Source organism: Dermacentor albipictus, chromosome 1 (assembly GCF_038994185.2).
Source record: "Dermacentor albipictus isolate Rhodes 1998 colony chromosome 1, USDA_Dalb.pri_finalv2, whole genome shotgun sequence".
NCBI lineage: Eukaryota > Metazoa > Arthropoda > Arachnida > Ixodida > Ixodidae > Dermacentor > Dermacentor albipictus.
This window is the reverse complement of record NC_091821.1, coordinates 493,968,266-493,991,339: the sequence shown is the minus strand read 5'-3', so window position 1 is coordinate 493,991,339 and position 23,074 is coordinate 493,968,266. Positions and strand designations below refer to the sequence as shown.

The 23,074-nt window shown below is 49.7% G+C and overlaps 1 protein-coding gene across 5 annotated transcripts in view; it reads left to right on the top strand.

The window, feature by feature from the left end:
* LOC135912549 (ABC transporter G family member 20-like) overlaps positions 1 to 23,074 on the top strand; it is a 157,394-nt gene that overhangs the window by 41,443 nt on the left and 92,877 nt on the right. For all 5 annotated transcript variants that reach the window (XM_065445044.1, XM_065445026.1, XM_065445053.1 and 2 more), the window contains exon 5: positions 194 to 395. In XM_065445044.1, coding sequence (XP_065301116.1) covers positions 194 to 395 — 202 coding nt within the window. The remainder of the gene's footprint in view (positions 1 to 193; positions 396 to 23,074) is intronic.

The following is a 23,074-nucleotide window of genomic DNA, read 5'->3' as shown; positions in this document are numbered from 1 at the left end:
TGGTTCGTCTGCAAATTGTGGGCGTCCAGGGAATTGTTCGGTGCGAGAACCTTTGCCCGCACTGCCAGGAAAGAAGGACAAATGGTCGCGACCACCTGCGACAGTAGCGATTAGCTCTGCTGGGCGGTGCGCTTTCGTCCTCGGCGGTCACTTGTGGACCCGACACTGACTGGCAGTTACGCGTGGCTCGCAGCGGCGGCCAAAAGCGGCGCGTGTCCCTGGCCGTGGCGCTGATCCACTCGCCGCCCTTCCTGATCCTGGACGAACCCACGGTGGGACTGGACCCGGTGCTGCGAGACGCTATCTGGCGCTACTTCGTGGTGCTGTCGCACGAGCAGGCCACCACCATCGTGGTCACCACGCACTTCATCGAGGAGATCGCCGACGCCGCTCTCGTGAGCGTTTTTTGCATTTGTACTCGCCTGTGAGACACTGCAGAACGAGGCCAAGGCGTTCGCAGTGCCCCAACGTGACTGCGAGCGTCGGAGGAGCTTGCCGTCTTCGAAAGCAACCTTAGCGCATCATCTCACTTGAGCTACTGCGTCTTGTATGCTTAGCAACAGCTCGCAAACCCTGAGCAAACACAGGGAATTGTTCTTTGCATCTTGGAATATCTAGAGCTCGCACACTTACATTCAGAGTTTGACTCTGCAAAGTCATCTGACAGCGAAGTTCTTTGAATATTCACCTGGTCGACGGTTTCTCCCTGTTCTAGTAGGGCCTTGTCGGGCCACTCCCGACGCAGTTGACCACGCTGCCTTCGACCTATCGAACGCGAGTGCTTGCGATGTGAAAACAGGGAGACAATGAACGAGGAAGGTACGCCTTCTCGAAGAAATCGTTACTGAGCAAAGTTCTTGGTATAAAATCTTGTCTGACCGCTTGTGACCAGGAACCTAAAAAAAAAAAAACCGATAGCATTTGCACTAAACAGCATAACTGAAAAAGAATGCCTGCGCAAGAAGCATGTTGTTACACATGACCACAGTTTCAACAGCCATTTCAAAAAGTGACCGGTAGATATGCTGTTCCCGTTGTTTCTTTTTTTACTTTTTTCTCCCTGAAGAACTCGTACGAATGCCTCGACCTGTCAAGTGTGCTTTCAATGAATAAGCGCGTGCAAAAAAAAGAAAAAAAAAACGCTCTACGCGTTTTGTACACTACAAAACTGCACGGTACGTCCTCAGTCAGAAAAATCTCTTAGGCCAGAATTGTTCGTAATATCAAATTCCTCCTGATCTTGAAGCTGGACATAATGTTTGCGAAGGCAACCAGCCAATGACAGAGCACGTACCAGCAATAAATGCTCCTTGTGAATTCGCCCTTTTATAGCGCATTTCGCTAATCTGGGGCAAGTGCTGCTTCGGTCAAACAGTCAAGTGCACCAACTACCGCACAGGAAGCACCGCACAACAGTGTAGTACTGTCCTTGTATATGCCCCCAATAGTGAGGCAGAGTTGCGCAATGGTCCCCCATTTCGTTTTAAAGCCGCGTGATAAGGTCACCCCTCGCACGCGCAGGAGCCAAACTTAGCATTGCGGCAAGAAAGCCTAAACGCTGTGCTATTTCGTTTCAGTGTGTAAATGTACGTCGGACGTACGCGAAAATATTTATTATAGACTACACCTGACGTACCCATTTGAACTTTCTAAAGATACGGCGGATTCTTATGGACATATCTCTTCCGCAAAGGCGCATCCAGTAAAGATTCGCACTACCTCCAGAGTACAGAAGTTAGAATGCGTACATACATGTGCTACCGTAATCATAGGTGGGATTCTGCGCAACAAGAGAGGAATGCACGCGCCGTAGCTCACTTCGATGGCAATTACAGCCTGCGTGGCTGAGTGCTCGCCATTCTAACCAATGACGCTTTCGGAAGTCGCTTTATGGGTTAAATACTGTCACATGGTATTGACGTTAACACAGTAGCAATACTGTGAAAGATAAAACTAACTTTTATTGGGCGAACCTGTGCCCACAAGAACAGGCTACACTTAAAGCACAAACGATAGCGGCGAACACAGTCGGCGATCGTCAAAAATCTGATCAGCGGTTCAAGCATGGCGGCTTTTATACATCAGTCGTCGAATGTTCCAGAGTAATCGCTGGGACCCGCGTATTTTCCACAAAGTTCTACACTATTCGCGTCGCGCATACATACAATCACATTACACGAGGTTCGGTGACAGGCAGCGGATGGAACCATCGATAACATTCCAGAAACGTCCGATACATGCAGGCGCGTCACGCGCTGTGCGATAACATTTGTTGGGCGGTGACAAGTGGTTACCCGGAATAGATAAGCAAGTACTTATGTCAATATCCCCCTCTTAAAAAAAAGCATCGACCCGATGCTGCAAACAAACGAAAGTAATAAACAAGAACACCCGTAGCAAAGAAACAACAAATAAGGAAGTTGGTCAGCGTGCGTAAAAGGCCTTAAGACCCACCACGTGGACCAGTTCAAATCGTACGCGGCGCCGCTGTGAATGCAAAATGCCGTCTGGCACGACCTGATAGTCCAGTGCGCCAATAGGTCGGATGATGTTGTAAGGTCCGAAATAGCGTCGCAAAGTTTCTCACTGCGGGCTCGTGGGCGTATCGGGGTCCAAACCCAAACTCGGTCGCCGGACTGGTACTCGACGTAGCGTCGTCGGAGGCTGCAGTGTCGGCTGTCGGTACGCTGCTGTTCTTGATCCGTAGGCGGGTGAGCAGTCGGGCTTCTTCGGCGTGCTAGAGATAGGTGGCGACGTCAAGATTCTCCTCGTCCGTGACGTGCGGCAGCATGGCGTCGAGAGTCGTCGTCGGGTTCCTGCCGTAAACCACCTTGAACGGGGTGATCTCTGTTGTTTCTTACACCGCCGTGTTGTAAGCGAAGGTTACGTAGGGCAGGACGGCATCCCAGGTCTTGTGTTCGACGTCGACCTACATTGCTAGCATGTCGGCGAGGGTCTTATTCAGGCGCTCCGTGAGACCATTCGTCTGCGGGTGGTTGGGAGTTGTCCTCCTGTGGCTTTTATGGCTGTACTACAGAATGGCTTGGGCGAGCTCTGCTGTAAGCGCTGTTCCTCTGTCGGTGATGAGGATTTCTGGGGCTCCATGTCGCAGCAGGATGTTCTCGACGAAGAATTTCGCCACTTCGGCTGCGCTACCTTTCGGCAGAGCTTTAGTTTCAGCGAAGCGGGTGAGATAGTTCGTCGCCACGACGATCCACTTATTTCCGGGTGCTAACGTCGGAAACGGTCCCAACAAATCCATTCCGATCTACTGAAATGGTCGGCAAGGAGATTTGCTTGGCTGTAGTAGTCCGGTTGGCCTTGTTGGTGGTGTCTTGCGTCGCTGACAGTCTCGGCAAGTCTTGACGTAACGGGCGACGTCGGCGGTCCGACGCGGGCAGTAATACCTTCCCTGTATCCTTGATAGCGTCCGGGGAATCTGAGGTGCCCAGCAATCGGATTGTCATGGATTGTATGCGCGTGCAGTATTTCTGGACGCAGCGCTGACGGAACAATAAGAAGGTAGTTGGCGCGAACTGGTGAGAAGTTCTTCACGAGCAGGTTGTTTGGTAGCATGAGCGAAGACAATCCGAGCTTAAATACCCTAGGGACAACGTCGGTGTTCCCTTCCAAATACTCGACAAGGCTGTTTAGCTTCGGGTCTGCTCGTGGCTGTTTAGTGAAGTCTTCCGCGCTGATTATTCCGAGGAAGGCGTCGTCGTCCACGTCGTCTTGCGGCGGGGGATCGATGGGGGCGCGTGATAGGCCGTCGGCGTCAAAGTTTCCGTCCGGACTTGTAGATTGCCGTGACGTCATATTCTTGTTCCACCGCGCTAGCCGTCCTGAAGGGTCCTTTGAATTAGTTAGCGAACACAACGCGTGATGGTCGCGGACTGTAGTAGCTTCGACGGGGCGGCCGGGCGGAGGACCTACGGTATGAGGCCTAAACGGGCAGGGCGCGCAGCGCCGCAAAGAAGAGCCGGCCTGCTCAAGTTGGGGACGAGACAAAGAATCATTTTATTCCAGCGAGGGGAAACACAGCTGGCAACTTACAGCGTTTGGCCCTGAGCGGCGTCCTGACGTAAGTGATCCGAACCGGAAACTTGAAGCCGACACAGCATATTAAATCACGTATCCCTTGAGAAAAAAATGCGCCACTCGCTCTCCTGCCAACAAAGCAAGTCATGAGTTAAAGAAGAACACATGTTAGCACTGTCACACGCGTGTTTCGTGGTGACATCTTTATACAATAGAAAATTCAGGCACGTGTACCTATCAGACAATTTTGTTGTTCTAAGCGGACATCTTTGGCTTCCCCATTTCAAGAGGAATGCTCAACATGAAGACTGAAAATAAACATGATTGCACTACAGTTCTGAAAAGTTTTGGTACCCGTCCTGGGGAGATGACGAGATGCACACTTGCACACACAGATCACACATGAAAAAGAGTTCACAGAATACAAAAAGTAGACAGTGCGAACATCTGTGTGCCCCCTGGCAAAGCACTGACGTGTGGCTCATTCGCCCTGAGCCTGACTCGAGACACCTCTGTGGCTGTTCTGGATTGGAGATTGTGCGTATAAAGCACTTTACACAACCAGGAAGTTGGGATAATAGAGTCTTTTAGCAGAACGTTTTTGACGGTCCGGTCCGCTCTCGCGTACCCGCTCACAGTTAGCGGAGCGCCGAACGAAGAATCAGTTTTAGCGGAGCGCCCGGTTGCGTCCGAAAGGCATGTGCTTGCCTGACGCGCCACCTTGCCGCAGAAGGTAAAACCGCTATGAACATAATATTTATGTTGTAAGAATTGCCGCAATAAAATAATATGTTTGGAATTGCTCAAGTGTCTGAAGGCATTTCACGCAATACATTGCATTTTCATTTCTTATATATATATATAATCCTTACATTAACAAAGCCGTTACGCTGTGTTGTAGCCAAGACAAGGTTTTTTGCTCTTTCAGTACACCTAAAACGTGGTCCGCATAAACAAACGTGCACACATGGCATGGTTCTGAAACGGGTTCATGGCCACAACTTCCCGAATAGAAGAAGATCTTCGTGTCTCCTAATGTGTGCTCTAGGTTTGCGCTTTACAAATCCCGATTCAAACGACCTCGTGGACGGGCCAGCAGCACTGGGGGCAGCCATTTTGCTTCGCTAGACCCGCTTGACGCGCTCGCCGCGCTCCGCTGAGAAAGCTTTCTAGCGGAGAGGGGGCTCCCGTCCGCTCGCCCGCTCACTGCCGAACGGGTCGCGCATGCGCACTTGCGCTTCCGCTAGCCCGCTGAGCGGAGCGGACCGTCAAAAACGCTCTGCTAAAACAGCCTAATCCCTCCGTAAGGATGCTAAAGACCTAAGTAATGCTCAAAAACTTTTTGGCATGAAAGACATATTCGTATGAAGGTCAGTACCGTAGTGGTGTGCGTACTGCACGTTTATGCTACAAGAAACGTGAGGTATCCCCTATACCAGTAGTAACTGGAGGAAAAGGTGGGGAAACCATGAAGGGATGGGTAGTCACCGGAGTGACTCTTCTCAGTGAAGGTTTCAAGAAAATCCTGTCGTGCAGGGAATTTTACAAGTTCAAATGCATTCCAACGTTTCCCATTTTCAAGCTTGAAATATTGCGACCTACGCTACGGTAAATCTTAAATGGACCCGAGTATTTAGGACCGCACGTTCTCAAGTTACGTACTCGGACAAGATCTCCTGGACGAAACGGAGGGCATTTTGTTGCGCGCCGACGGTCCACGTACGTCTTAGCACTTTTCGCGTAAGAGCCGAATTCGCATGCAACAACTTTAATAGTCTGGAAGCTGTACTCAGTATCCTGATCCCAGATAAAATATTGTCCTCGCTTTAGCAGTTTCCCAAGCGGTTCTACCAATTCAGCGTGCTGCGGGATCAGTTTATAGTAGTATCCCGTGAGAGCAAGCAATGAATGCAGCGACTTCTTGCCAGTTGGCTGCGGTGCATCAACAATTGACTTCACTTTGTTTGCCGGCGGCACAATGCCGTTTGCACTGAACCTATGTCCAAGGAAAGTGAGCTCTGGGACACTGTGTACACACTTTAGCTCTATGCCAGCAGCTGAGACTCTGGAAAGCGCAGTTTGCAGATTTTCATCGTGCTCAGCTTGTGTGCGGCCCCAAATCAAAACATCACTTGGGCAGCACGAGGTACCTGGACAGTCTTTTGAAACAGATGACATTATTTGCTGAACACCGGAAGGCGCAGATGCCAATTCGCAATACACTCGCTTAAAGCGAAAGAGACCGTCGTGAGTAAAGAATGTAGTGAGCTCACGGCTTCCGTTGGACAATAGAACCTGATGATAAGCGCACTGTAAGTCCAACTTACTGAACACAGTAGCACCAGCGAGTCGATGCAACAGTTCGTCAGCCCTCGGTAGCGGAAAGGTGTCTATGACGATAGCCTTGTTGTGCTCTCTAAGATCGACGCAAAGTCGAACAGAATTGTCTTTCTTCCGAATCACGACGAGCGGAGGAATCGACTCGGACGTTGAGACTCATTCGATGATATCAGCTGATTCCAGCCGTTGCAGCTCGGCGGAGACTTGCTCACGGAGAACCATCTGTAGAGGACGCAGTTTCGCTGAGACTGGTTGCACTGAAGTTCGGAGACGAACGTCATGGATGAAGCCCTTTACAAGTCCCAATTGTCCTGAGAACAGATGGGCGAACTGCGTTGGAGCGTTGTGTGGAAGAGCCGGAAGCTGAACGCTTGGGTCAGCTGGAACACCTGACACTTGTTCACATGTGAGCGAGGACCCTTGAATGTCAATGCCCAAATCTTGAATTGCAAGCACAGACGGGTATGTAGTGGCCGATTCTGTATAAGCGGTAGCGGAAACAAGCTGCGTTCGAACAGGGGACTGTCGATGCGTTCGATTCCTCGAACGGCAAACTGAAGCGTAATGTCCCACTTTTTCGTACGCACGGCAGGAAACATGCTTGGCCCGACAGCCTGCATCAGATGCGATGTGGTGAGGTGAACCACATCGGTAGCAATGGACTGCGATGTCTCGACTGGCTTCGAGGAGTTCGGGCCGGGTGCCATGTTGGCCGGCCTCCCTAGATCGTGAGTTTCCGCCATGCCGTCGAGCGTCATCTTGATGCCGCCTGGTCGAGGGAGAATGGCGGGAACTGCCATCTTGCGCGCCCGGGCCAGGAAGGTGATGGTTGTCGATACCATATTTGCGTTGCATCGAGACGTGCTGAACAGATGAGCTGTTGAAGACGAAGTTCTTTGACAATTTGCTGTACGCTTCGTCCGATTTCCTGGGCTTTCTTGAGCGTGAGGGACGATACTTCATGGAGTAGCCTTTCTCGTATTCTTGCTGATGCGACGCCTTGCAGGATTTGGTCGCGAAGGGACTCGTCGTGCCAAGCGCCGAACGCACAAGCAGGCGCTAGCCTTTTTAGCGCGGTGACTAAGTCTTGAAAGTTGCTTCCTGCCCCTCAACATAATGCGGTACAACGGGGGATCGGTGCTTTCTTCGTAATGGTGGTTGAAGATACGAAGAATCTCTTTGAACGTAGATGTTAGGTCCGTTGGCGACGCGAGGTTGTAGCAGAGACGCTGCCCCTCGAAGCCCAAGTTACTGAGTAAAATGGCTTTCTTCCTGTCGTCTTGTAGTGCCTCGCCTCCGGTTGCCCCGAGAAACGTGCAAAAGTAACGTTCCCACGTGAGCCAGGGTACCGCAGGAGTACCGGATAGCGCGAGGAAAGGCGGCATGAGGGGTATGAACGCCATGCTGGGCACCGAGAACAAAGGCGGGGGAGCTGAGGGAGACGAAGCCGAAGTAGACGTAGCGTTTTGCATGCCTTAAGCAAGAGAGCAGCAGAAGTAGAATGGCAAGGGCACGTAGGAAGTAAAGTCAACGGTTTACCTCGTCGCCAGTTTACCTCGTCGCACCCGGCCTAAACAGCCGGAGCGCGCAGCGTCGCAATGAAGAGCCGGACTGCTCAAGTCGGGGACGAGACCAAGAATCATTTTATTCCAGAGGGGAAACACAGCTGGCAACTTAAAGCGTTTGGCTCTGAGTGGCGTCCTGACGTAAGCCATATAGGTAAGGGCGGAATTTTGCTGTAGCCCAAATGACGGCGAGGCATTCCTTTTCAGTCGTAGAATAATTGCCTTCTGCTTTTGACAGCGACCGGCTCACATAAAATATCACCCGTGCAAGTCCGTCTTTCCTCTGGACTAGGACGGCACCGAGGCCTGGGCTACTGGCGTCAGTGTGAATTTCAGTATCGGCGTCCTCGTCGAAGTGTGGAAGTACCGGTGGTGACTGCATGCGTGGTTTGAGTTCATCAAATGCGTCGGCCTGCGACGTTTCCCACTTGAACTCGATATCACATTTGGTTAGATGTGCAAGCGTCTAAGCAATGCTTGAAAAGTCCTTGAGAAAGCGGATGTAGTAGGCACACATTCCTAGGAATCTACGCACTGCCTTCTTGTCGACGGGCTGCAGGAACTTTGCGATGGCTGTTGAATTGCCTGTTCCGCATTTGCAGAGCTTTCTCGATGCTCGTGGCCTCGTGAAGAAACTCTTCGACGGTTTTCGGTGGATTTCGTATCATTCTGGCGAAAAGTGCTTGCTTGACGCCGCGCATGAGTAGGCGAAGCGTTTTCGCCTCGGACATTTCGGGGTCGGCGTGGCGGAACAGGCGCGTCATCATCTCGGTGAAGATCGTTATGTTTTTGTTGGGTAGTTGTATTCGGGCTTCTAGCATAGCTTCAGCCCTTTGCTTACGCATGATGCTCGTAAAGGTCCGCAGGAAGGCGCTACGGAACAGGTCCCACGTCGTCAGGGTCGACTCCCGGTTCTCAAACCTCGTCCTGGTGGCGTCTTCTAAGGCGACGTATACATGCCGCACCTTGTCGTTGGAGTCCCAGCTGTTGAAAGTCACGACTTTTAATATGTCTCGAGCCAGGTTTCGGGATCTTCAGACGATGATCCATGAAAGGTTGCTAGGTCCCAAGGTTGTTGCAGCTGAATGGGGGACGCTGGGGCAGCCATTGGGGTTTCTGACTTGGGCTTGATCCCTCTGCTCTTCTCGGGAAGAGGTCCGTATTCCGATCGCAATCCTTGCTGCGTACGGCTTGCTCGCTGGTCCTTGGCGACGTTGGTGTGGTCTTCGGGTTTCGGGCTTGGATCGCGGCTTTGCGGGGGCGTTCGGTACATGAACGCACTAGCACCTCCACCACATGTCACGTGGTAGTGACTTTAAAGAACACAGTAGCAATATTGTGAAAGACAGAACTAACTTTTATTTGGCGAACTTGTGCCCACAAAACAGGCCACACTTAAAGCACAGCGATAGCGGCGAACACAGTCGGCGATCGTCGAAAATCTGATCAGTGGGTCAAGCGCGGCGGCTTTTATACATCAGTCGTCGAATGTTCCAGAGTAATCGTTGGGACTCGCGTATTTTCCACAAAGTTCTACACTATTCGCGTCGCGCATACATGCAATCACATTACACCAGGTTCGGTGACAGGCAGTGGATGGAACCATCGATAACATTCCAGAAACTTCCGATACATATGCAGGCGCGTCCTGCGCTGTGCGATAACGTTTGTTAGGCGGTGACAAGCGGTCACCCGAAAAGGATAAACAAGTGCACGTGTCAATACGTTCTAGATCGAATGTTAGAGCAGAATGTACGTAAAGTGCACAAGATTCGGATTTCCTGACGCCAAATTTAACACAAACCATCCGGCAGAAAGACGAACAGTTTGCTAGGCAGTGGCTAATATTACAAGAGAAGAAACAGTTGTACAAGGGTCCAGTGGTGGCGTTGCGGTAGAATCTCTGAATAATTCGCTGCCGTACCAGGCTCGGTACCACTCCGCATTATTCTTTTTTTATTTGTGGCAATTTGGCTGCCGTGGCGAAAGCCTCTCCGCCACTTTGATCTGACAATGGCAAATGGCGGAAAGCAGTGCGTACCAGTTGATTACCTCAATATACCAGTTGAGTCTTGTGTTTTTAAGTACGTTTATTGCTCTGTTTTCACATGCTCTCTGGAACATCGAAAACTGTGCCTTTTAACTGGCGCTTCCTAGCGCTTGTACGAACGATGCATTAGGCTGCCCAAATGCGTGACCCGATGGATGACAGGAATAAACTGCGCACATAAAGCGCGTTCTCCGCTCCGGCAGCACGGAGGACGCGCTATTTTCTGTCATTCTGCTTCGTTCGGTGTAAATGAAAAAAATGATTTCGTCACGTCAGGCAAGATGCCGCAGACAGCGAAATTGTAGACGCATGGTATTGAAACCGGGTATTCGGCGCAGCAATCCGAGATCGTACCGCAACGCTAACCGCTTCCTCTTATTTTGCTTTATTGCCTGTTTAATAAACACCAGCGAAGCTCTTAAGAGGAAGCTTTACCTCGGGGCAACTCCGGTGTCACCCATTTAAATACAGGTGAAATGCAGAAACGCTTTTATGAAGCGAATTCTGGCCCGATATGAACGAAATTTGTTGTGTTGGAGAGGAAAAGTTCATTTCTAGTGAATGGTTGAGCAGAATTTTGTTTAGGCCCTTAAATGATAAAGAAATGCTATAAATTGCTAAGTACTAAAAAAATAGAAACGCGAAGTTTACCAACGCGTAAACCTGCATCAATAGGACGTAGTAGTTCTGTTCGTTAGAGCATGTAAAGCGGACAAAATTGATGTATTCCACATTGCTCTCAAATGCACGGCTAATATGTGAGTAGGACTTTGAAAAACCATAGTAACCCTTATAACAAGTTCACGTAAGAGATTTATTTATTTATTTATATATTTAGTTACCCTAAGGGCAATCAAGGGGCATGACATGGGACATAAACCAGAACACAATTTTCACAAACAAAGGAGCATTTTAGGTTATTAATACGGCACTTTGGTACAGCAATTAAGTCGCAAAATCATAAGAACAATGTAAATAGGCTTACCAAATGGCACAATAAACAAAGAAAGGACATAAATCACGGCTGCGAATAAGTGCTCTGGGAGAGACAGTTTTGTTACTAGAAAGTGCTAGGAATCTAGATGCGTTAGTAATGCTGAATGGAATAAAGAAGACCGTGTTATCGTGGCAGTTCTGGAAGGTAACTAATCCCATTCTCTTATTGATAAGGTTAAAGGCGAATTCTTGTTCTTTTCTGTGCAGGTGAAGATAGGGTTAACTTTGTGGGCATTATCGATGCCATGTGAAGTATGAGGTGGCGGTAAAACATGCGACCGCACAAATGATATGTTGGTGTCATACGGAGCGTGAAAAAAAAAAGAGATAATCTAGCGAATTTATGCGCATTTCGAGCGGCGGCATGTTGAGTGTTTCCTTCAGAGATGAAACGCTTTGAAATCGCGAGTAGGATGACAAGATGAATCGCGCTGCTTTATTCTGGACGGTTTCGAGTATAGGTTTGCAAGAGTGATCTGGTAGGGATATTAATTAGCATATCAAATTTTTGCACCTCAGTTGTAGTATTATGTGCAGCTCACAAAATTATGATATCGCTTTTCATAGCTGAGTTTTTGTTTATTTAGTATGTAGATGTAGAAACGTGGAAAGGTAACGGCCGCATGCCTATAGGCTAACACAGGGCAACGTGCAATCCATTCTGTATCTGTAACATTAACCACTGACTGCAAACATATCACTTTTATTATTATCTGCTGGTAGCAGTCGACAATATACGAGGCACTTGTTTATTACAGACTTAAAGTTGACACTTTCGACTGCAAAATGCGCTCGAACAGAATGAAAGGTCGCGTACGCCACGCAGTATTGTCATGTGGTCATGACGTCAAAGAACACAGTAGCAGTACTGTGAAAGACAGAGCTAGCTTTTATTGGGTGAACCTGTGCCCACAAAACAGGCTACACTTAAAGCACAACGATAGCGGCGATCACAGTCGGCGATCGTCGAAAATCTGATCAGCGGGTCAAGCGCGTCGGCTTTTATAGAGCAGTCTTCGAATGTTTCAGACTAATCGTTCGAACCCGCGTGCCTTCCACAAAGTTCTACACCATTCGCGTTACGCGATGAAACCAGATAACAAAAGGTTCGGCGACAACAGACAGCCGGGTAGAAGCACCGATAACTTTCCAGAAACGTCGGATACATGCAGGCGCGCACCGCGCTGTGCGATAACATTTGTTAGGCGGCAAAACTTGTCGCCTGATAAAGACAAGTACACGTGTCAATACCCCCCTCTTAAAAAGCATCGACCCGATGCTGCAAACAAACGAAAGTAATAAATAAGCACTGATAGCAAAGAGAAAAAAACAAAATAAGGAAAGTTCGTTAGCGTCGGTAAAATGGTTTAAGACGCACCACGCGGACCACTTCAGGTCGTGCGCGACGTCGCTGTGAATGCGAAATGCCGTCTGGCACGACCTCATAGTCCAGTGCGCCAATACGTCGGATGACCTTGTAGGGTCCGAAATAGCGTCGCAATAGTTTCTCGCTCAGTCCTCGACGGCGTATCGGGGTCCATACCCAAACACGGTCGCCGGGCTGGTACTCGACGAAGCGTCGTCGGAGGTTGTAGTGTCGGCTGTCGGTCCTCTGCTGGTTCTTGATTCGCAGGCGGGCGAGCTGTCGGGCTTCTTCGGCGCGCTGGAGATAGGTAGCGACGTCAAGATTCTCTTCGTTGGTGACGTGCGGCAGCATGGCGTCGAGCGTCGTCGTCGGGTTCCTGCCGTAAACCACCTTGAACGGCGTGATCTGTGTTTCTTGCACCGCCGTGTTGCAAGCGAATGTTACGTACGGCAGGACGGCATCCCAGGTCTTGTGTTCGACGTCGACGTACATCGCTAGCATGTCGGCGAGGGTCTTATTCAGCCGCTCCGTAAGACCATTCGTCTGCGGGTGGTAAGCCGTTGTCCTCCTGTGCCTTGTCTGACTGTAGTTCAGAATGGCTTGAGTGAGCTCCGCTGTAAAGGTTGTTCCTCTGTCGGTGATCAAGACTTCTGGGGCGCCATGTCGCAGCAGGATGTTTTCGACAAAGAATTTCGCTACTTCGGTGGCGCTGCCTTTCGGCAGTGCTTTAGTTTCAGCGAAGCGGGTGAGGTAGTCCGTCGCCACGATGATCCACTTATTTCCGATTGTTGACGTCGGAAAGGGTCCCAACAAGTCCATCCCGATCTGCTGGAATGGTCGGCAAGGAGCCTCGATTGGCTGTAGTAATCCGGCTGGTCTTGTCGGTGGTGTCTTGCGTCGCTGACAGTCTCGGCATGTTCTGACATAACGGGCGACGTCGGCGGTCAGGCGCGGCCAATAATACCTTTCCTGTACCCTCGACAGCGTCCGGGACAATCCAAGGTGCCCAGCGGTTGGATCGTCGTGTAGGCAGGCACGTACCCAGGATTTTTTTTCGGGGGGGGGGCCCACCACCACCTCCATCATCATCATCGTCATCATCATCATCATCATCATCATCACCATCATCGTCGTCGTCATCAATAATCATCATCATCATGAGCCTGTTTTATGTCCACTGCAGGACGAAGGCTTCTCCCTGCGATCTCCAATTACCCCTGTCCTGCGCCAACCGATTACAACTAGCGCCCACGAATTTCCTAATTTCATCGCTCCACCTAGTGTCTTGTCCTCGATTGCGTTTCCCTTCTCTTGGTACCCATTCTGTAGCCCTAATGGTCCAACGGTTATCTAACCAGCGCATTACATGACCTGCCTAGCTACATTTTTTCCTCTTGATGTCAATTAGAATATCGTCTATACTGGTTCGCTCTGTGATCCAAACCGCTCTCTTTCTCTCTCTTAACGTTATGCCCAGGAATCTTCGTTCGATCGCTCTTTGCGCGGTCCTTAACTTGCTCTCAAGTCTCTGCCCCATATGTCAGCACTGGCAAAATGCACTGATTGCACACCTTACTTTTCAATAATAATCGTAAGCTTCTAGTCAGGAGCTGGCAATGTCTGCCGTATGCGATCCAACCTATTTTTATTCTTCTGTGAATTTCCTTCTCATGATCATCGTTCCCTGTGATTAATTGACCTAGGTAAACGTACTCCTTCGCAGTCTCTAGTGGACGACTGGCGATCCTGATCTCTTGTTCCTTTGCCCGGCTATTTATCATTATCTTCATCTTCTGCATAATAATATTCAACCCCACTCTTACACTCTCTCTGTTAAGGTCTCCAATCATTTGTTGTAACTCGTCTGCATTGTTGTTGAATAGAACAATGTCATCGGCAAACCGAAGGTTGCTGAGATATTTGCCGTCGATCTTTACTCCTAAGCCTTCCCAGTTTAATAGCTTGAATTCTTTTAAGCACGCAGTGAATAGCTTTGGAGAAATTGTGTCTCCCTGGCTGACCCCTTTCTCTATAGGTATCTCCCTGCTTTTCTTCTGTAGAATTAAGGTAGCTGTAGAACCTCTGTAGATATTCTTACGCGAAGAACGAGCCAGTAAGACGAGAAACTATTTACAGATTATATTTACAACGGTTGCAGCGCTGACCGGTTAGATTCACAGCGCGAGCGCAGTTCGTTCTTCCTCCTCTTTTTTGAAGTGACGGCTCCTACGCGCCTCGTTCAAACAAACAAATACCACACGCATGTAGCCATATTTTCCAAGCTTTTTACGAGAGCGTTCTGTACTCCTTGATTACGTAGTGCCTCTATGATTGCTGGTATCTCTACTGAATCAAATGCCTTTTCGTAATCTATATAAGCCACATAGAGAGGCTTATTGTACTCTGCAGATTTCGCGATAACCTGATTGATGACATGGATGTGATCCATAGTAAAGTATCTCTTCCTGAAGCCAGCCTGTTCCCTTGCTTGAGAAATTCCAGTGTTGCCCTTATTCTATTAGAGATTATTTTGGTAAATATTTTATATAATACTGGGAGCAAGCTAATGGTCCCATAATTTTTCAATTCTTTAACGTCTCCTCTTTTGTGGATTAGTATAATGTCTGCATTCTTCCAGTTTTCCGAGACCCTTGCAGTTCATAGACACTTCGTATAAAGATCCGCCAGTTTTCCAAGCATTATGTCTTCATCTTTGATTAAATCAACTGTTATTCCACCTTCTCCTCCCGCTCTTCATCGTTTCATGTCTTGCAGGGCCCTTCTGACCTCATCGCTAGTTATAGGAGAGTTTCTGTATCCTGTTCACTATACTGTTTCTAAGTGAGGTATCGTGACTCCTCTGGGTACTGTATACAGTTCAGCTTAGAATTTTTCCGCTGCGTTTACTGTATCTTCGAGATTGCTGATGATATTATCCTTCTTATCTCTTAGTGCATACATCATGGTTTGTCCTATGCCAGGTTTCTTTTTACTGATTTCAGGCTGCGTTCATTTCTTACGACTTCTTCAGTCTTTCTCATGTTATAGTTTCGAATATCAGTTATATTCGCCTTGTTGATCAGTTTTGACAGTTCCGCGAATAGCGTAAAGCTGTGCGGCCGCCAGTCCCATACAACCGCGTAGAGCGCAGGACTCTGCGATTCTAGACGTAGTGCGCTCACCGCGAAAGGTTAGAAAAACACCCACATAAGCACAGCAGAGAAGTGGCTACGTGCGGCAGTTCGACCGATAACTGTGGAAGCGTCATTCAAAACAAGTAATTGTTCTCCACTTTCGGCGGCGTTTTCTCTACTTCCTTTTTAAATAAAAAGATGTTGATCTATAAATATACTCATAAACAACGGTTAACTTTTTTTATTATTCGCTTTTGCTTGCAGTTTGGTTGTTGCCTTGGCTCTTTCATTAGTAGATCGCTTAATTTCTCAACTCCTTGCGATTTTTGTTTCCAGTTGCCAATTTTGCACGAAAAAAGCTATACAATTAGGGAAAAACAGACGAGGTAACGGGCGACAGTCATCTTGCTTATGGGTTTAAGGGTTATTGCAGGGTTTCATGATGGACGCTCTTTCACATTATTTTATTTCCCACCTTATCTAACCCATATCACGTCTGTATGGTTCCGGACATCTGCCAGCGTCGCGGCGAGCCGTAACTCAAGGAAATAATGAAGCAAAGGGATAAGTTAAACGAAATTGGCGTTTTCTCCAGCCGCAACTCGTTCCATGAGAGTGCAGGCCAGCTGAGTAACAGCCGCATCCCTCTCCTGGTCCCAGGACCAGCCTAAACAAAGAAGGTTGAACTAACAAAAGCAACAGCTATGCGCGTGACGGTTGAATAGATGGTGACAACTGAACGCATCTCGAGTTAATCGCGCGGGTGCGGAATCTATGGGAAAACTGTCCTTCACATTACAAGAGATGCCGATAACTACCGCCATCTAAAAGGAGTGAAAAAGGCAGCACAATGCTGACCGATGAACAGCTGCCAAGCCTCAACATTGATCTGGCGGCACTTTAGGAATGTGTGAGGAGTGGTGGCGTGGGTGGGGAGGGGGGGGTATGCCACCTGATTTCGGGGGGGGGGGGGGGCCCGGGCCCCCCCGGGCCCCCCCTGGGTACGTGCCTGCGTGTAGGGCGTGCAATACTTCTGGACGCAGTCCTGACGGGACAACAAGAAGGTAGTTGGCGCGCACTGGTGAGAAGTTCTTTACGAGTAGGTTGTTTTGAAGCGAGAACGAAGATAATCCTCGCTTAAATGCCCTATAGGGACAACGTCGGTGTGCCCTTCCAAATACTCGATGAGGTTTTTCAACTCCGGGTCTGCTCGCTGCTGTTCAGCGAAGTCTTCTGCGCTTAAAATGCCGAGGAAGGCGTCGTCATCTTCGTCATCTTGCGGCGGCGAGTCAATGGGGGCGCGTGATAGGCAATCGGCATCAGAGTGTTTTCGTCCGGACTTATAGGTTACAGTGATATCATATTCTTGCAGTCTTAGGCTCCACCGCGCCAGCCGTCCTGAAGGATCCTTTAAATTCGCTAGCCAACACAAAGCGTGATGGTCGCTGACGACTTTGAATGGCCCGCCATATAGGTACGGGCGAAATTTCGCTGTAGCCCAAACGATGGCGAGGCATTCCTTTTCGGTTGTAGAATAATTGCCTTCCGCTTTTGACAACGACCGGCTAGCGTAAGCTATCACGTGTTCATGACCATCTTTTCTCTGGACTAGCACGGCACTGAGGCCTAGGCTACTGGCGTCAGTGTGTATTTCAGTATCGGCGTGCTCGTCAAAGTGCGCAAGTACGGGCGGCGACTGCATGCGTCGTTTGAGTTCTTGAAATGCGTCGGCCTGCGGCGTTTCCCACTTGTACTCGACGCCACATTTAGTTAGCTGTGTCAGCGGCTCAGCGATACGTGAAAAGTCCTTGACAAATCGCCTGTAGTAGGCACACATGCCAAGAAATCTACGTACTGCCTTCTTGTCGATGGGCCGCGGGAACTTTGCAATGGCAGCTGTCTTCTGCGGGTCGGGGCGAACTCCAGACTTGCTGATGACATGGCCTAGGAACAGAAGCTCATCGTAAGCGAAGCGGCACTTTTCTGGCTTCAGAGTGAGCCCTGATGACTTGATGGCCTCTAGTACTTTCGCAAGCCGCCTAAGGTGATCGTCGAAATTTTCGGCGAAGACGACGACGTCATCCAAGTAAACAAGACAGGTCTGCCACTTCAATCCTGCTAACACCGTGTCCATGACGCGCTGGAATGTTGCAGGCGCCGAGCAGAGTCCGAATGGCATGACCTTGAACTCGTAGAGGCCGTCTGGCGTGATGAAGGCGGTCTTTTCGCGATCTCTCTCGTCGACTTCTATTTGCCAGTAACCAGACTTGAGATCCATCGACGAGAAGTATTTTGCGTTGCAGAGCCGATCTAATGCGTCATCTATCCGTGGGTAGGGGGTATACATCCTTCTTTGTGATTTTGTTCAGTCGACGGTAATCGACGCAGAAACGTAAGGTGCCGTCCTTTTTCTTCACCAAGACAACAGGGGATGCCCACGGGCTTTTTGACGGCTGGATGATGTCGTTGCGCAGCATTTCGTCGACTTGTTCTCTCATAGCTTCACGTTCTCGCGGCGAAACTCGGTAAGGGCTCTGGCGGAGTGGTCGAGCGCTTTCCTCCGTTATTATGCGATGCTTGGCGACTGGTGTTTGTCGAATCCTCGAAGACGTCGAAAAGCAGCCTTTGTATCGCTGGAGCAGACTTTTGAGCTGCTGTTGCTTAGTCATGGAAAGACTTGGATTAATGTCGTAGTCTGGTTCGGGAACCATGGTCGTCGGGGTAGATGCGGCGGAATCCGAGAGGACAAACGCATTACTGGTTTCCAGAATTTCCTCGATGTACGCGATCGTCGTGCCCTTGTTGATGTGCTTGAACTCCTGGCTGAAGTTTGTCAGCAACACTTCAGTTTTCCCTCCATGCAGTCGAGCGATCCCTCTTGCGACGCAAATTTCACGGTCTAGCAGTAGACGTTGGTCAGCTCGATGACGCCTTCTACGTCGGCAGGCGTTTTGGTGCTATACTGAAATGACAATGCTTGAGCGAGGCGGGATGTTGACTTGACTTTCGAGCACACTTAAGGCACGGTGACTACTCGAGCTCTCCGGTGGTATCGCTCGATCTTCCGACAGCGTTATGGACTTCGACTTCAGGTCAATGAATGCGCCGTGTTGGTTCAGGAAGTCCATGCCGAGAATGACGTCTCGCGAACACTGTTGGAGGAAAACGAAGGTGGCAGGGAAGTCCGATCATGAACGGTAATTCTTGCCGTGCAGATTCCAGTTGGCGTAATGAGGTGTCCTCCAGCAGTCCGAATTTGGGGACCCTCCCATGCAGTCTTAACCTTCTTCAACTGGGCGGCGATGTGTCCACTCATTACGGAGTAATCGGCCCCTGTGTCGACTAAGGCAGTGACTGCGTGGCCGTCGAGAAGCACGTCGAGGTCGGTGGTTCTTTGTCTGGCGTTGCAGTTTGGTCTTGGCGTCGGATCACGGCTGGGTCGTGTTGAACTGAAGCTGGAACGTCGCGTCGTCAAGCCGTCTTTCGTCAGTGTAGTCTTGGCTTCCCGACTTCTTCGGGACTGCGGCGTGTCGTCATTAGGTCGTCGAGAAGGTTTCTTCGTCGGCGGCGGAGGATCTTCGTCAGTTCGACGAACAGCAACCGCACCTCCATGGGTTGCTGCTTTTAGTTTTCCGGATATGGACTCGCAGAGCGGCCCCGGGCTGGGCCGGTGTATGGTCGGCGCCGCGGCGACAGGTAGTGGCCTGGTGACGGCGAACGGGACGCTCGTCGTGGGCTCCATTGAGTAGCGGCGAGGTAGTCGGCGATGTCACGTGGCCGCTCTCCAAGCTGTGGACGCGGCGCGTTGACGGCGAACCCTCTCAGTCCCAAGTCGCGGTAAGGGCATCGGCGATACACATGGCCGGCTTCTCCGCAGTGATAGCAGAGCGGGCGGTGGTCGGGGGCTCGCCAAATGTCTGTCTTTCTCGGGTAGCTGCGCTGGGCGACGGGTGGGCGTGCTGGGGGCAGAGGCGGTGGTCGTCGGAATTGCGGCGTTGCAGGGCCGGCGCGGTCGTGGAGGGGGACCTTGACGGTGGGCGACGGCGGCGTAGGTCATCGCTTCTGGCTGGGGCTGCGATGATTGTGGTTGTAACTCGGGAACTCCGAGCGATCGCTGAACTTCTTTGACAATTTCGGCGACTGTGGCCACTTGAGGTTGCGATGAAGGGAAGATCCTTTGAAGCTCCTCTCGTACGACTGCCCTGATGGTATCGCGCAGGTCGTCGGTGGCCAGTGAGTGAACTCCGGCGTAGTTTGTCGAGCTCGTGCGGCGGTTGAATTGCCGGTTCCGCATTTCGAGTGTCTTTTCAATGCTGGTGGCCTCACGAAGGAACTCTTCTACGGTCGTCGGTGAGCTTCGTATCATTGCGCCAAAAAGTTCCTCCTTTACACCACACATCAGCAGGCGGACTTTCTTCTCCTCGGACATTTCCGGGTCGGCGTGGCGGAACAGACGGTTCATTTCTTCAGTGAAAATAGCGATCGTCTCATTCGGCAGCTGCGCTCTGGTCTCCAGTAGAGCTTGGGCTCGCTCTTTTCGCAGGACGCTTGTAAATGTTTGCAGAAAGCCGCTTCGGAACAGGTCCCACGTCGTCAAGGTGGCTTCGCGATTCTCGAACCACGTCCTAGCGGCATCCTCCAATGCGAAATAAACATGTCGCAGCTTGTCCTCGTTTGCCCAGCTGTTAAACTTAGCGACCCTCTCATACGCTTCCAGCCAGCTTTCCGGGTCCTCAAATGGGGAACCGCGGAACGTCGGTGGTTCCCTGGGCTGCTGCAGCACGATGGGGGACGCTGGGGCTGCCATTGGAGTTGCCTTGGACATAATATTCTTGGTCTCAGGTAAAAGTCCGTGCTCCGGGGGCAGCTGTTGAAGACGGCGGCTTGCTCGATGTTCCGGGATGGCGCTGGTGTTGTCTTGGCGGTCCGGGCTTGAATTACGGGTTTTCGGGGGCGTGCGGTACATGAACGTAAAGCACCTCCACCAGATGTCACGTGGTCGTGACGTCAAAGAACACAGTAGCAGTACTGTGAAAGACAGAGCTAGCTTTTATTGGGCGAACCTGTGCCCACAAAACAGGCTACACTTAAAGCACAACGATAGCGGCGAACACAGTCAGCGATCGTCGAAAATCTGATCAGCGGGTCAAGCGCGTCGGCTTTTATAGAGCAGTCTTCGAATGTTCCAGACTAATCGTTCGGACCCGCGTGCCTTCCACAAAGTTCTACACCATTCGCGTTAAGCGATGAAATCAGATAACACAAGGTTCGGCGACAACAGACAGCCGGGTAGAAGCATCGATAACTTTCCAGAAACGTCGGATACATGCAGGCGCGTACCGCGCTGTGCGATAACATTTGTTAGGCGGGAAAACTTGTCGCCTGATAAAGACAAGTACACGTGTCAGTATGCTTCTATGGTAACTATTGGGCAATGTTTTACCCAGCATGTACGCAAAGTTCTCACGCCGTAGCCGGAAGAAGTGGAATATTTGCTTGAAAGAAAACTTCACGTACGCAGTGCGGACAGTGTAGCACTGGAGGGAGCAAAATGTCGGCGTCGCATCCATTAAGTTGGTTTCACCCGCAGCATAGCGCAACATTTGACATCAGTTTAAACCGCGTGTTGACGCTTGACGAGTAGCGGCGCGAGTGGCGCCGTCGAAAAAAAGTGGCGCAACTCTGCTTCATTTGGGAACATGTACGGGAACACCACAAGTGGCAGGCACGCTCGCAGAGTGGCCTTTGGCTCACCAGTGTGACAGGCGCCTGGATCCTCAAGCATTCACTGAGACAAGCCTTCTTGGTGACGTAAGGTGCAGACACAAAGGGAATTGTTCGAAGCGTATCGCGTCAAGAAGCTGATGTTTGCGTCCCTACTGCGTCTAGCCTCCTCGAAGAAAGTAAGCCATGTACCTAAACAAATCGGTAGCTTGTTTGAATCTTTGCTTACTGCTTACTTTCGTGGGCAACTGAGCTCATCGGATTGAGAAATAAGGCGTGCGCACATTGGGCAGCTCTGGCTTCTGCTTTCTCTTTGGTTGCCAGCACATATTATAACCTGCTGTAAATGACTCTCTCATCTCACTATCTTAACTAATTCCTCCTTTGCAACATTTCTAGTTCGCGTACCCTCTATGTACAATTTCGTACTCGGTTATGCTCCTCGTTCCTAGGGAAAAGGGGGAATCAAGTATAAAAGGGCTGGTAAGGAAAACGGCTGTTGCTCTGTGGCGCTTGAGGGCAATGCTTGTAGGTGAAACTCCTAAAATATCAACCACAACAGTGATCTAATGTTTGCTTGTATTGTACAAAATGCTTTGCAACTCTCTCAACTCGCTCAACATGTCCTGTCTGATCTTGATTTGCTCTTATACTAACAATATTGCGGTAAGGCCCTTACTTTTTCTTTATTTTGCTGTAATGTAGCTGTTCCTCTCAGGATTTCTGCTTTCACAGCAGGCGCGAATACAGTAATTGGCTATGGGACTTCCTTATGTATTTCATATTTATCCATAGAGTTTCTCACTATACCACTTAGAAGGAAATCTGGCGCCACCATCTATGGGAGTATCCCAAGGGGCGCTGTGCTGTTATGGGAATGACAGTATATGTGTCTGCGAGGCTTGTGTTGGCTGATGTTGTAAGAGACTTCGTTTAAAACATGGATATGGCTACACAAATAACGCGTTCCTGAAGTAAGATCTTCATAAAAGGTTTTCATTTACCAATATTGTATCTTCCAATAAAGTTCACTCACCTACAATGCATAACCAAGTGAACAACAAGAACAAACGACAAAATGTTCCAAAGTGAGCGCGCATCTTGTCGTCTGTCCTCCAATTTCAACGGCCTGCTCACATTTTCTACGTTTCATATAATTGTACATGCAATAACAAGCTCTCATAATTAAACAAAACTTGTTTTTGTGCAATAATAAAGCTAAACTGGCTTTTCACATGCTGATTTAGTAAAGAATGAATCATTGTGAGAGGCAGAACTGTGCTTGCCAGGCTAGTCTTCAAGGTTCCGTGACTCTCCGAGAACGATGCCGATCTGAATTCTCAATATACCGACATTCGCAAGCATACCACAGCGTAGCAGGGCCAGATTTCCTTCTAGGTAATATAGTGAGAAAGTCTATGTATTTATCCAAAGATGTAACCATTATGTGAAGAGTAGATGAAGTAATAATCTGAAATTGAGGACTAGCCGCTCTGGAAAAAAAAGAAAAAAACGTTGGCTCCAGTCTCAGGCTTCCCTTCGGTCCGTGTTGATAATGAATTCAAGTTTCCATTACTCCGTGAATCCTTCGTTTTGATTGAATGAAATTATGCCCTCTTGTACTGATATCACTTATCAGCTCAGCCATATCCATCATATCTCGCGTTGCTTCACCGATGGCGCACTTTAATCAGACTCACTTTGGCGCGCGCCTGCTCGCCACGCCTGCTCGCGTCATCTCCAAAGATCTGGCCGTCGCCCATTGAAAAATGGGGCTGTGATGCCTACATTCTTCAGATAACTGCTACAATACTACCACGAATATTTCTAGGACCCTTCGTTGCTTTCTACAAAATGCCGT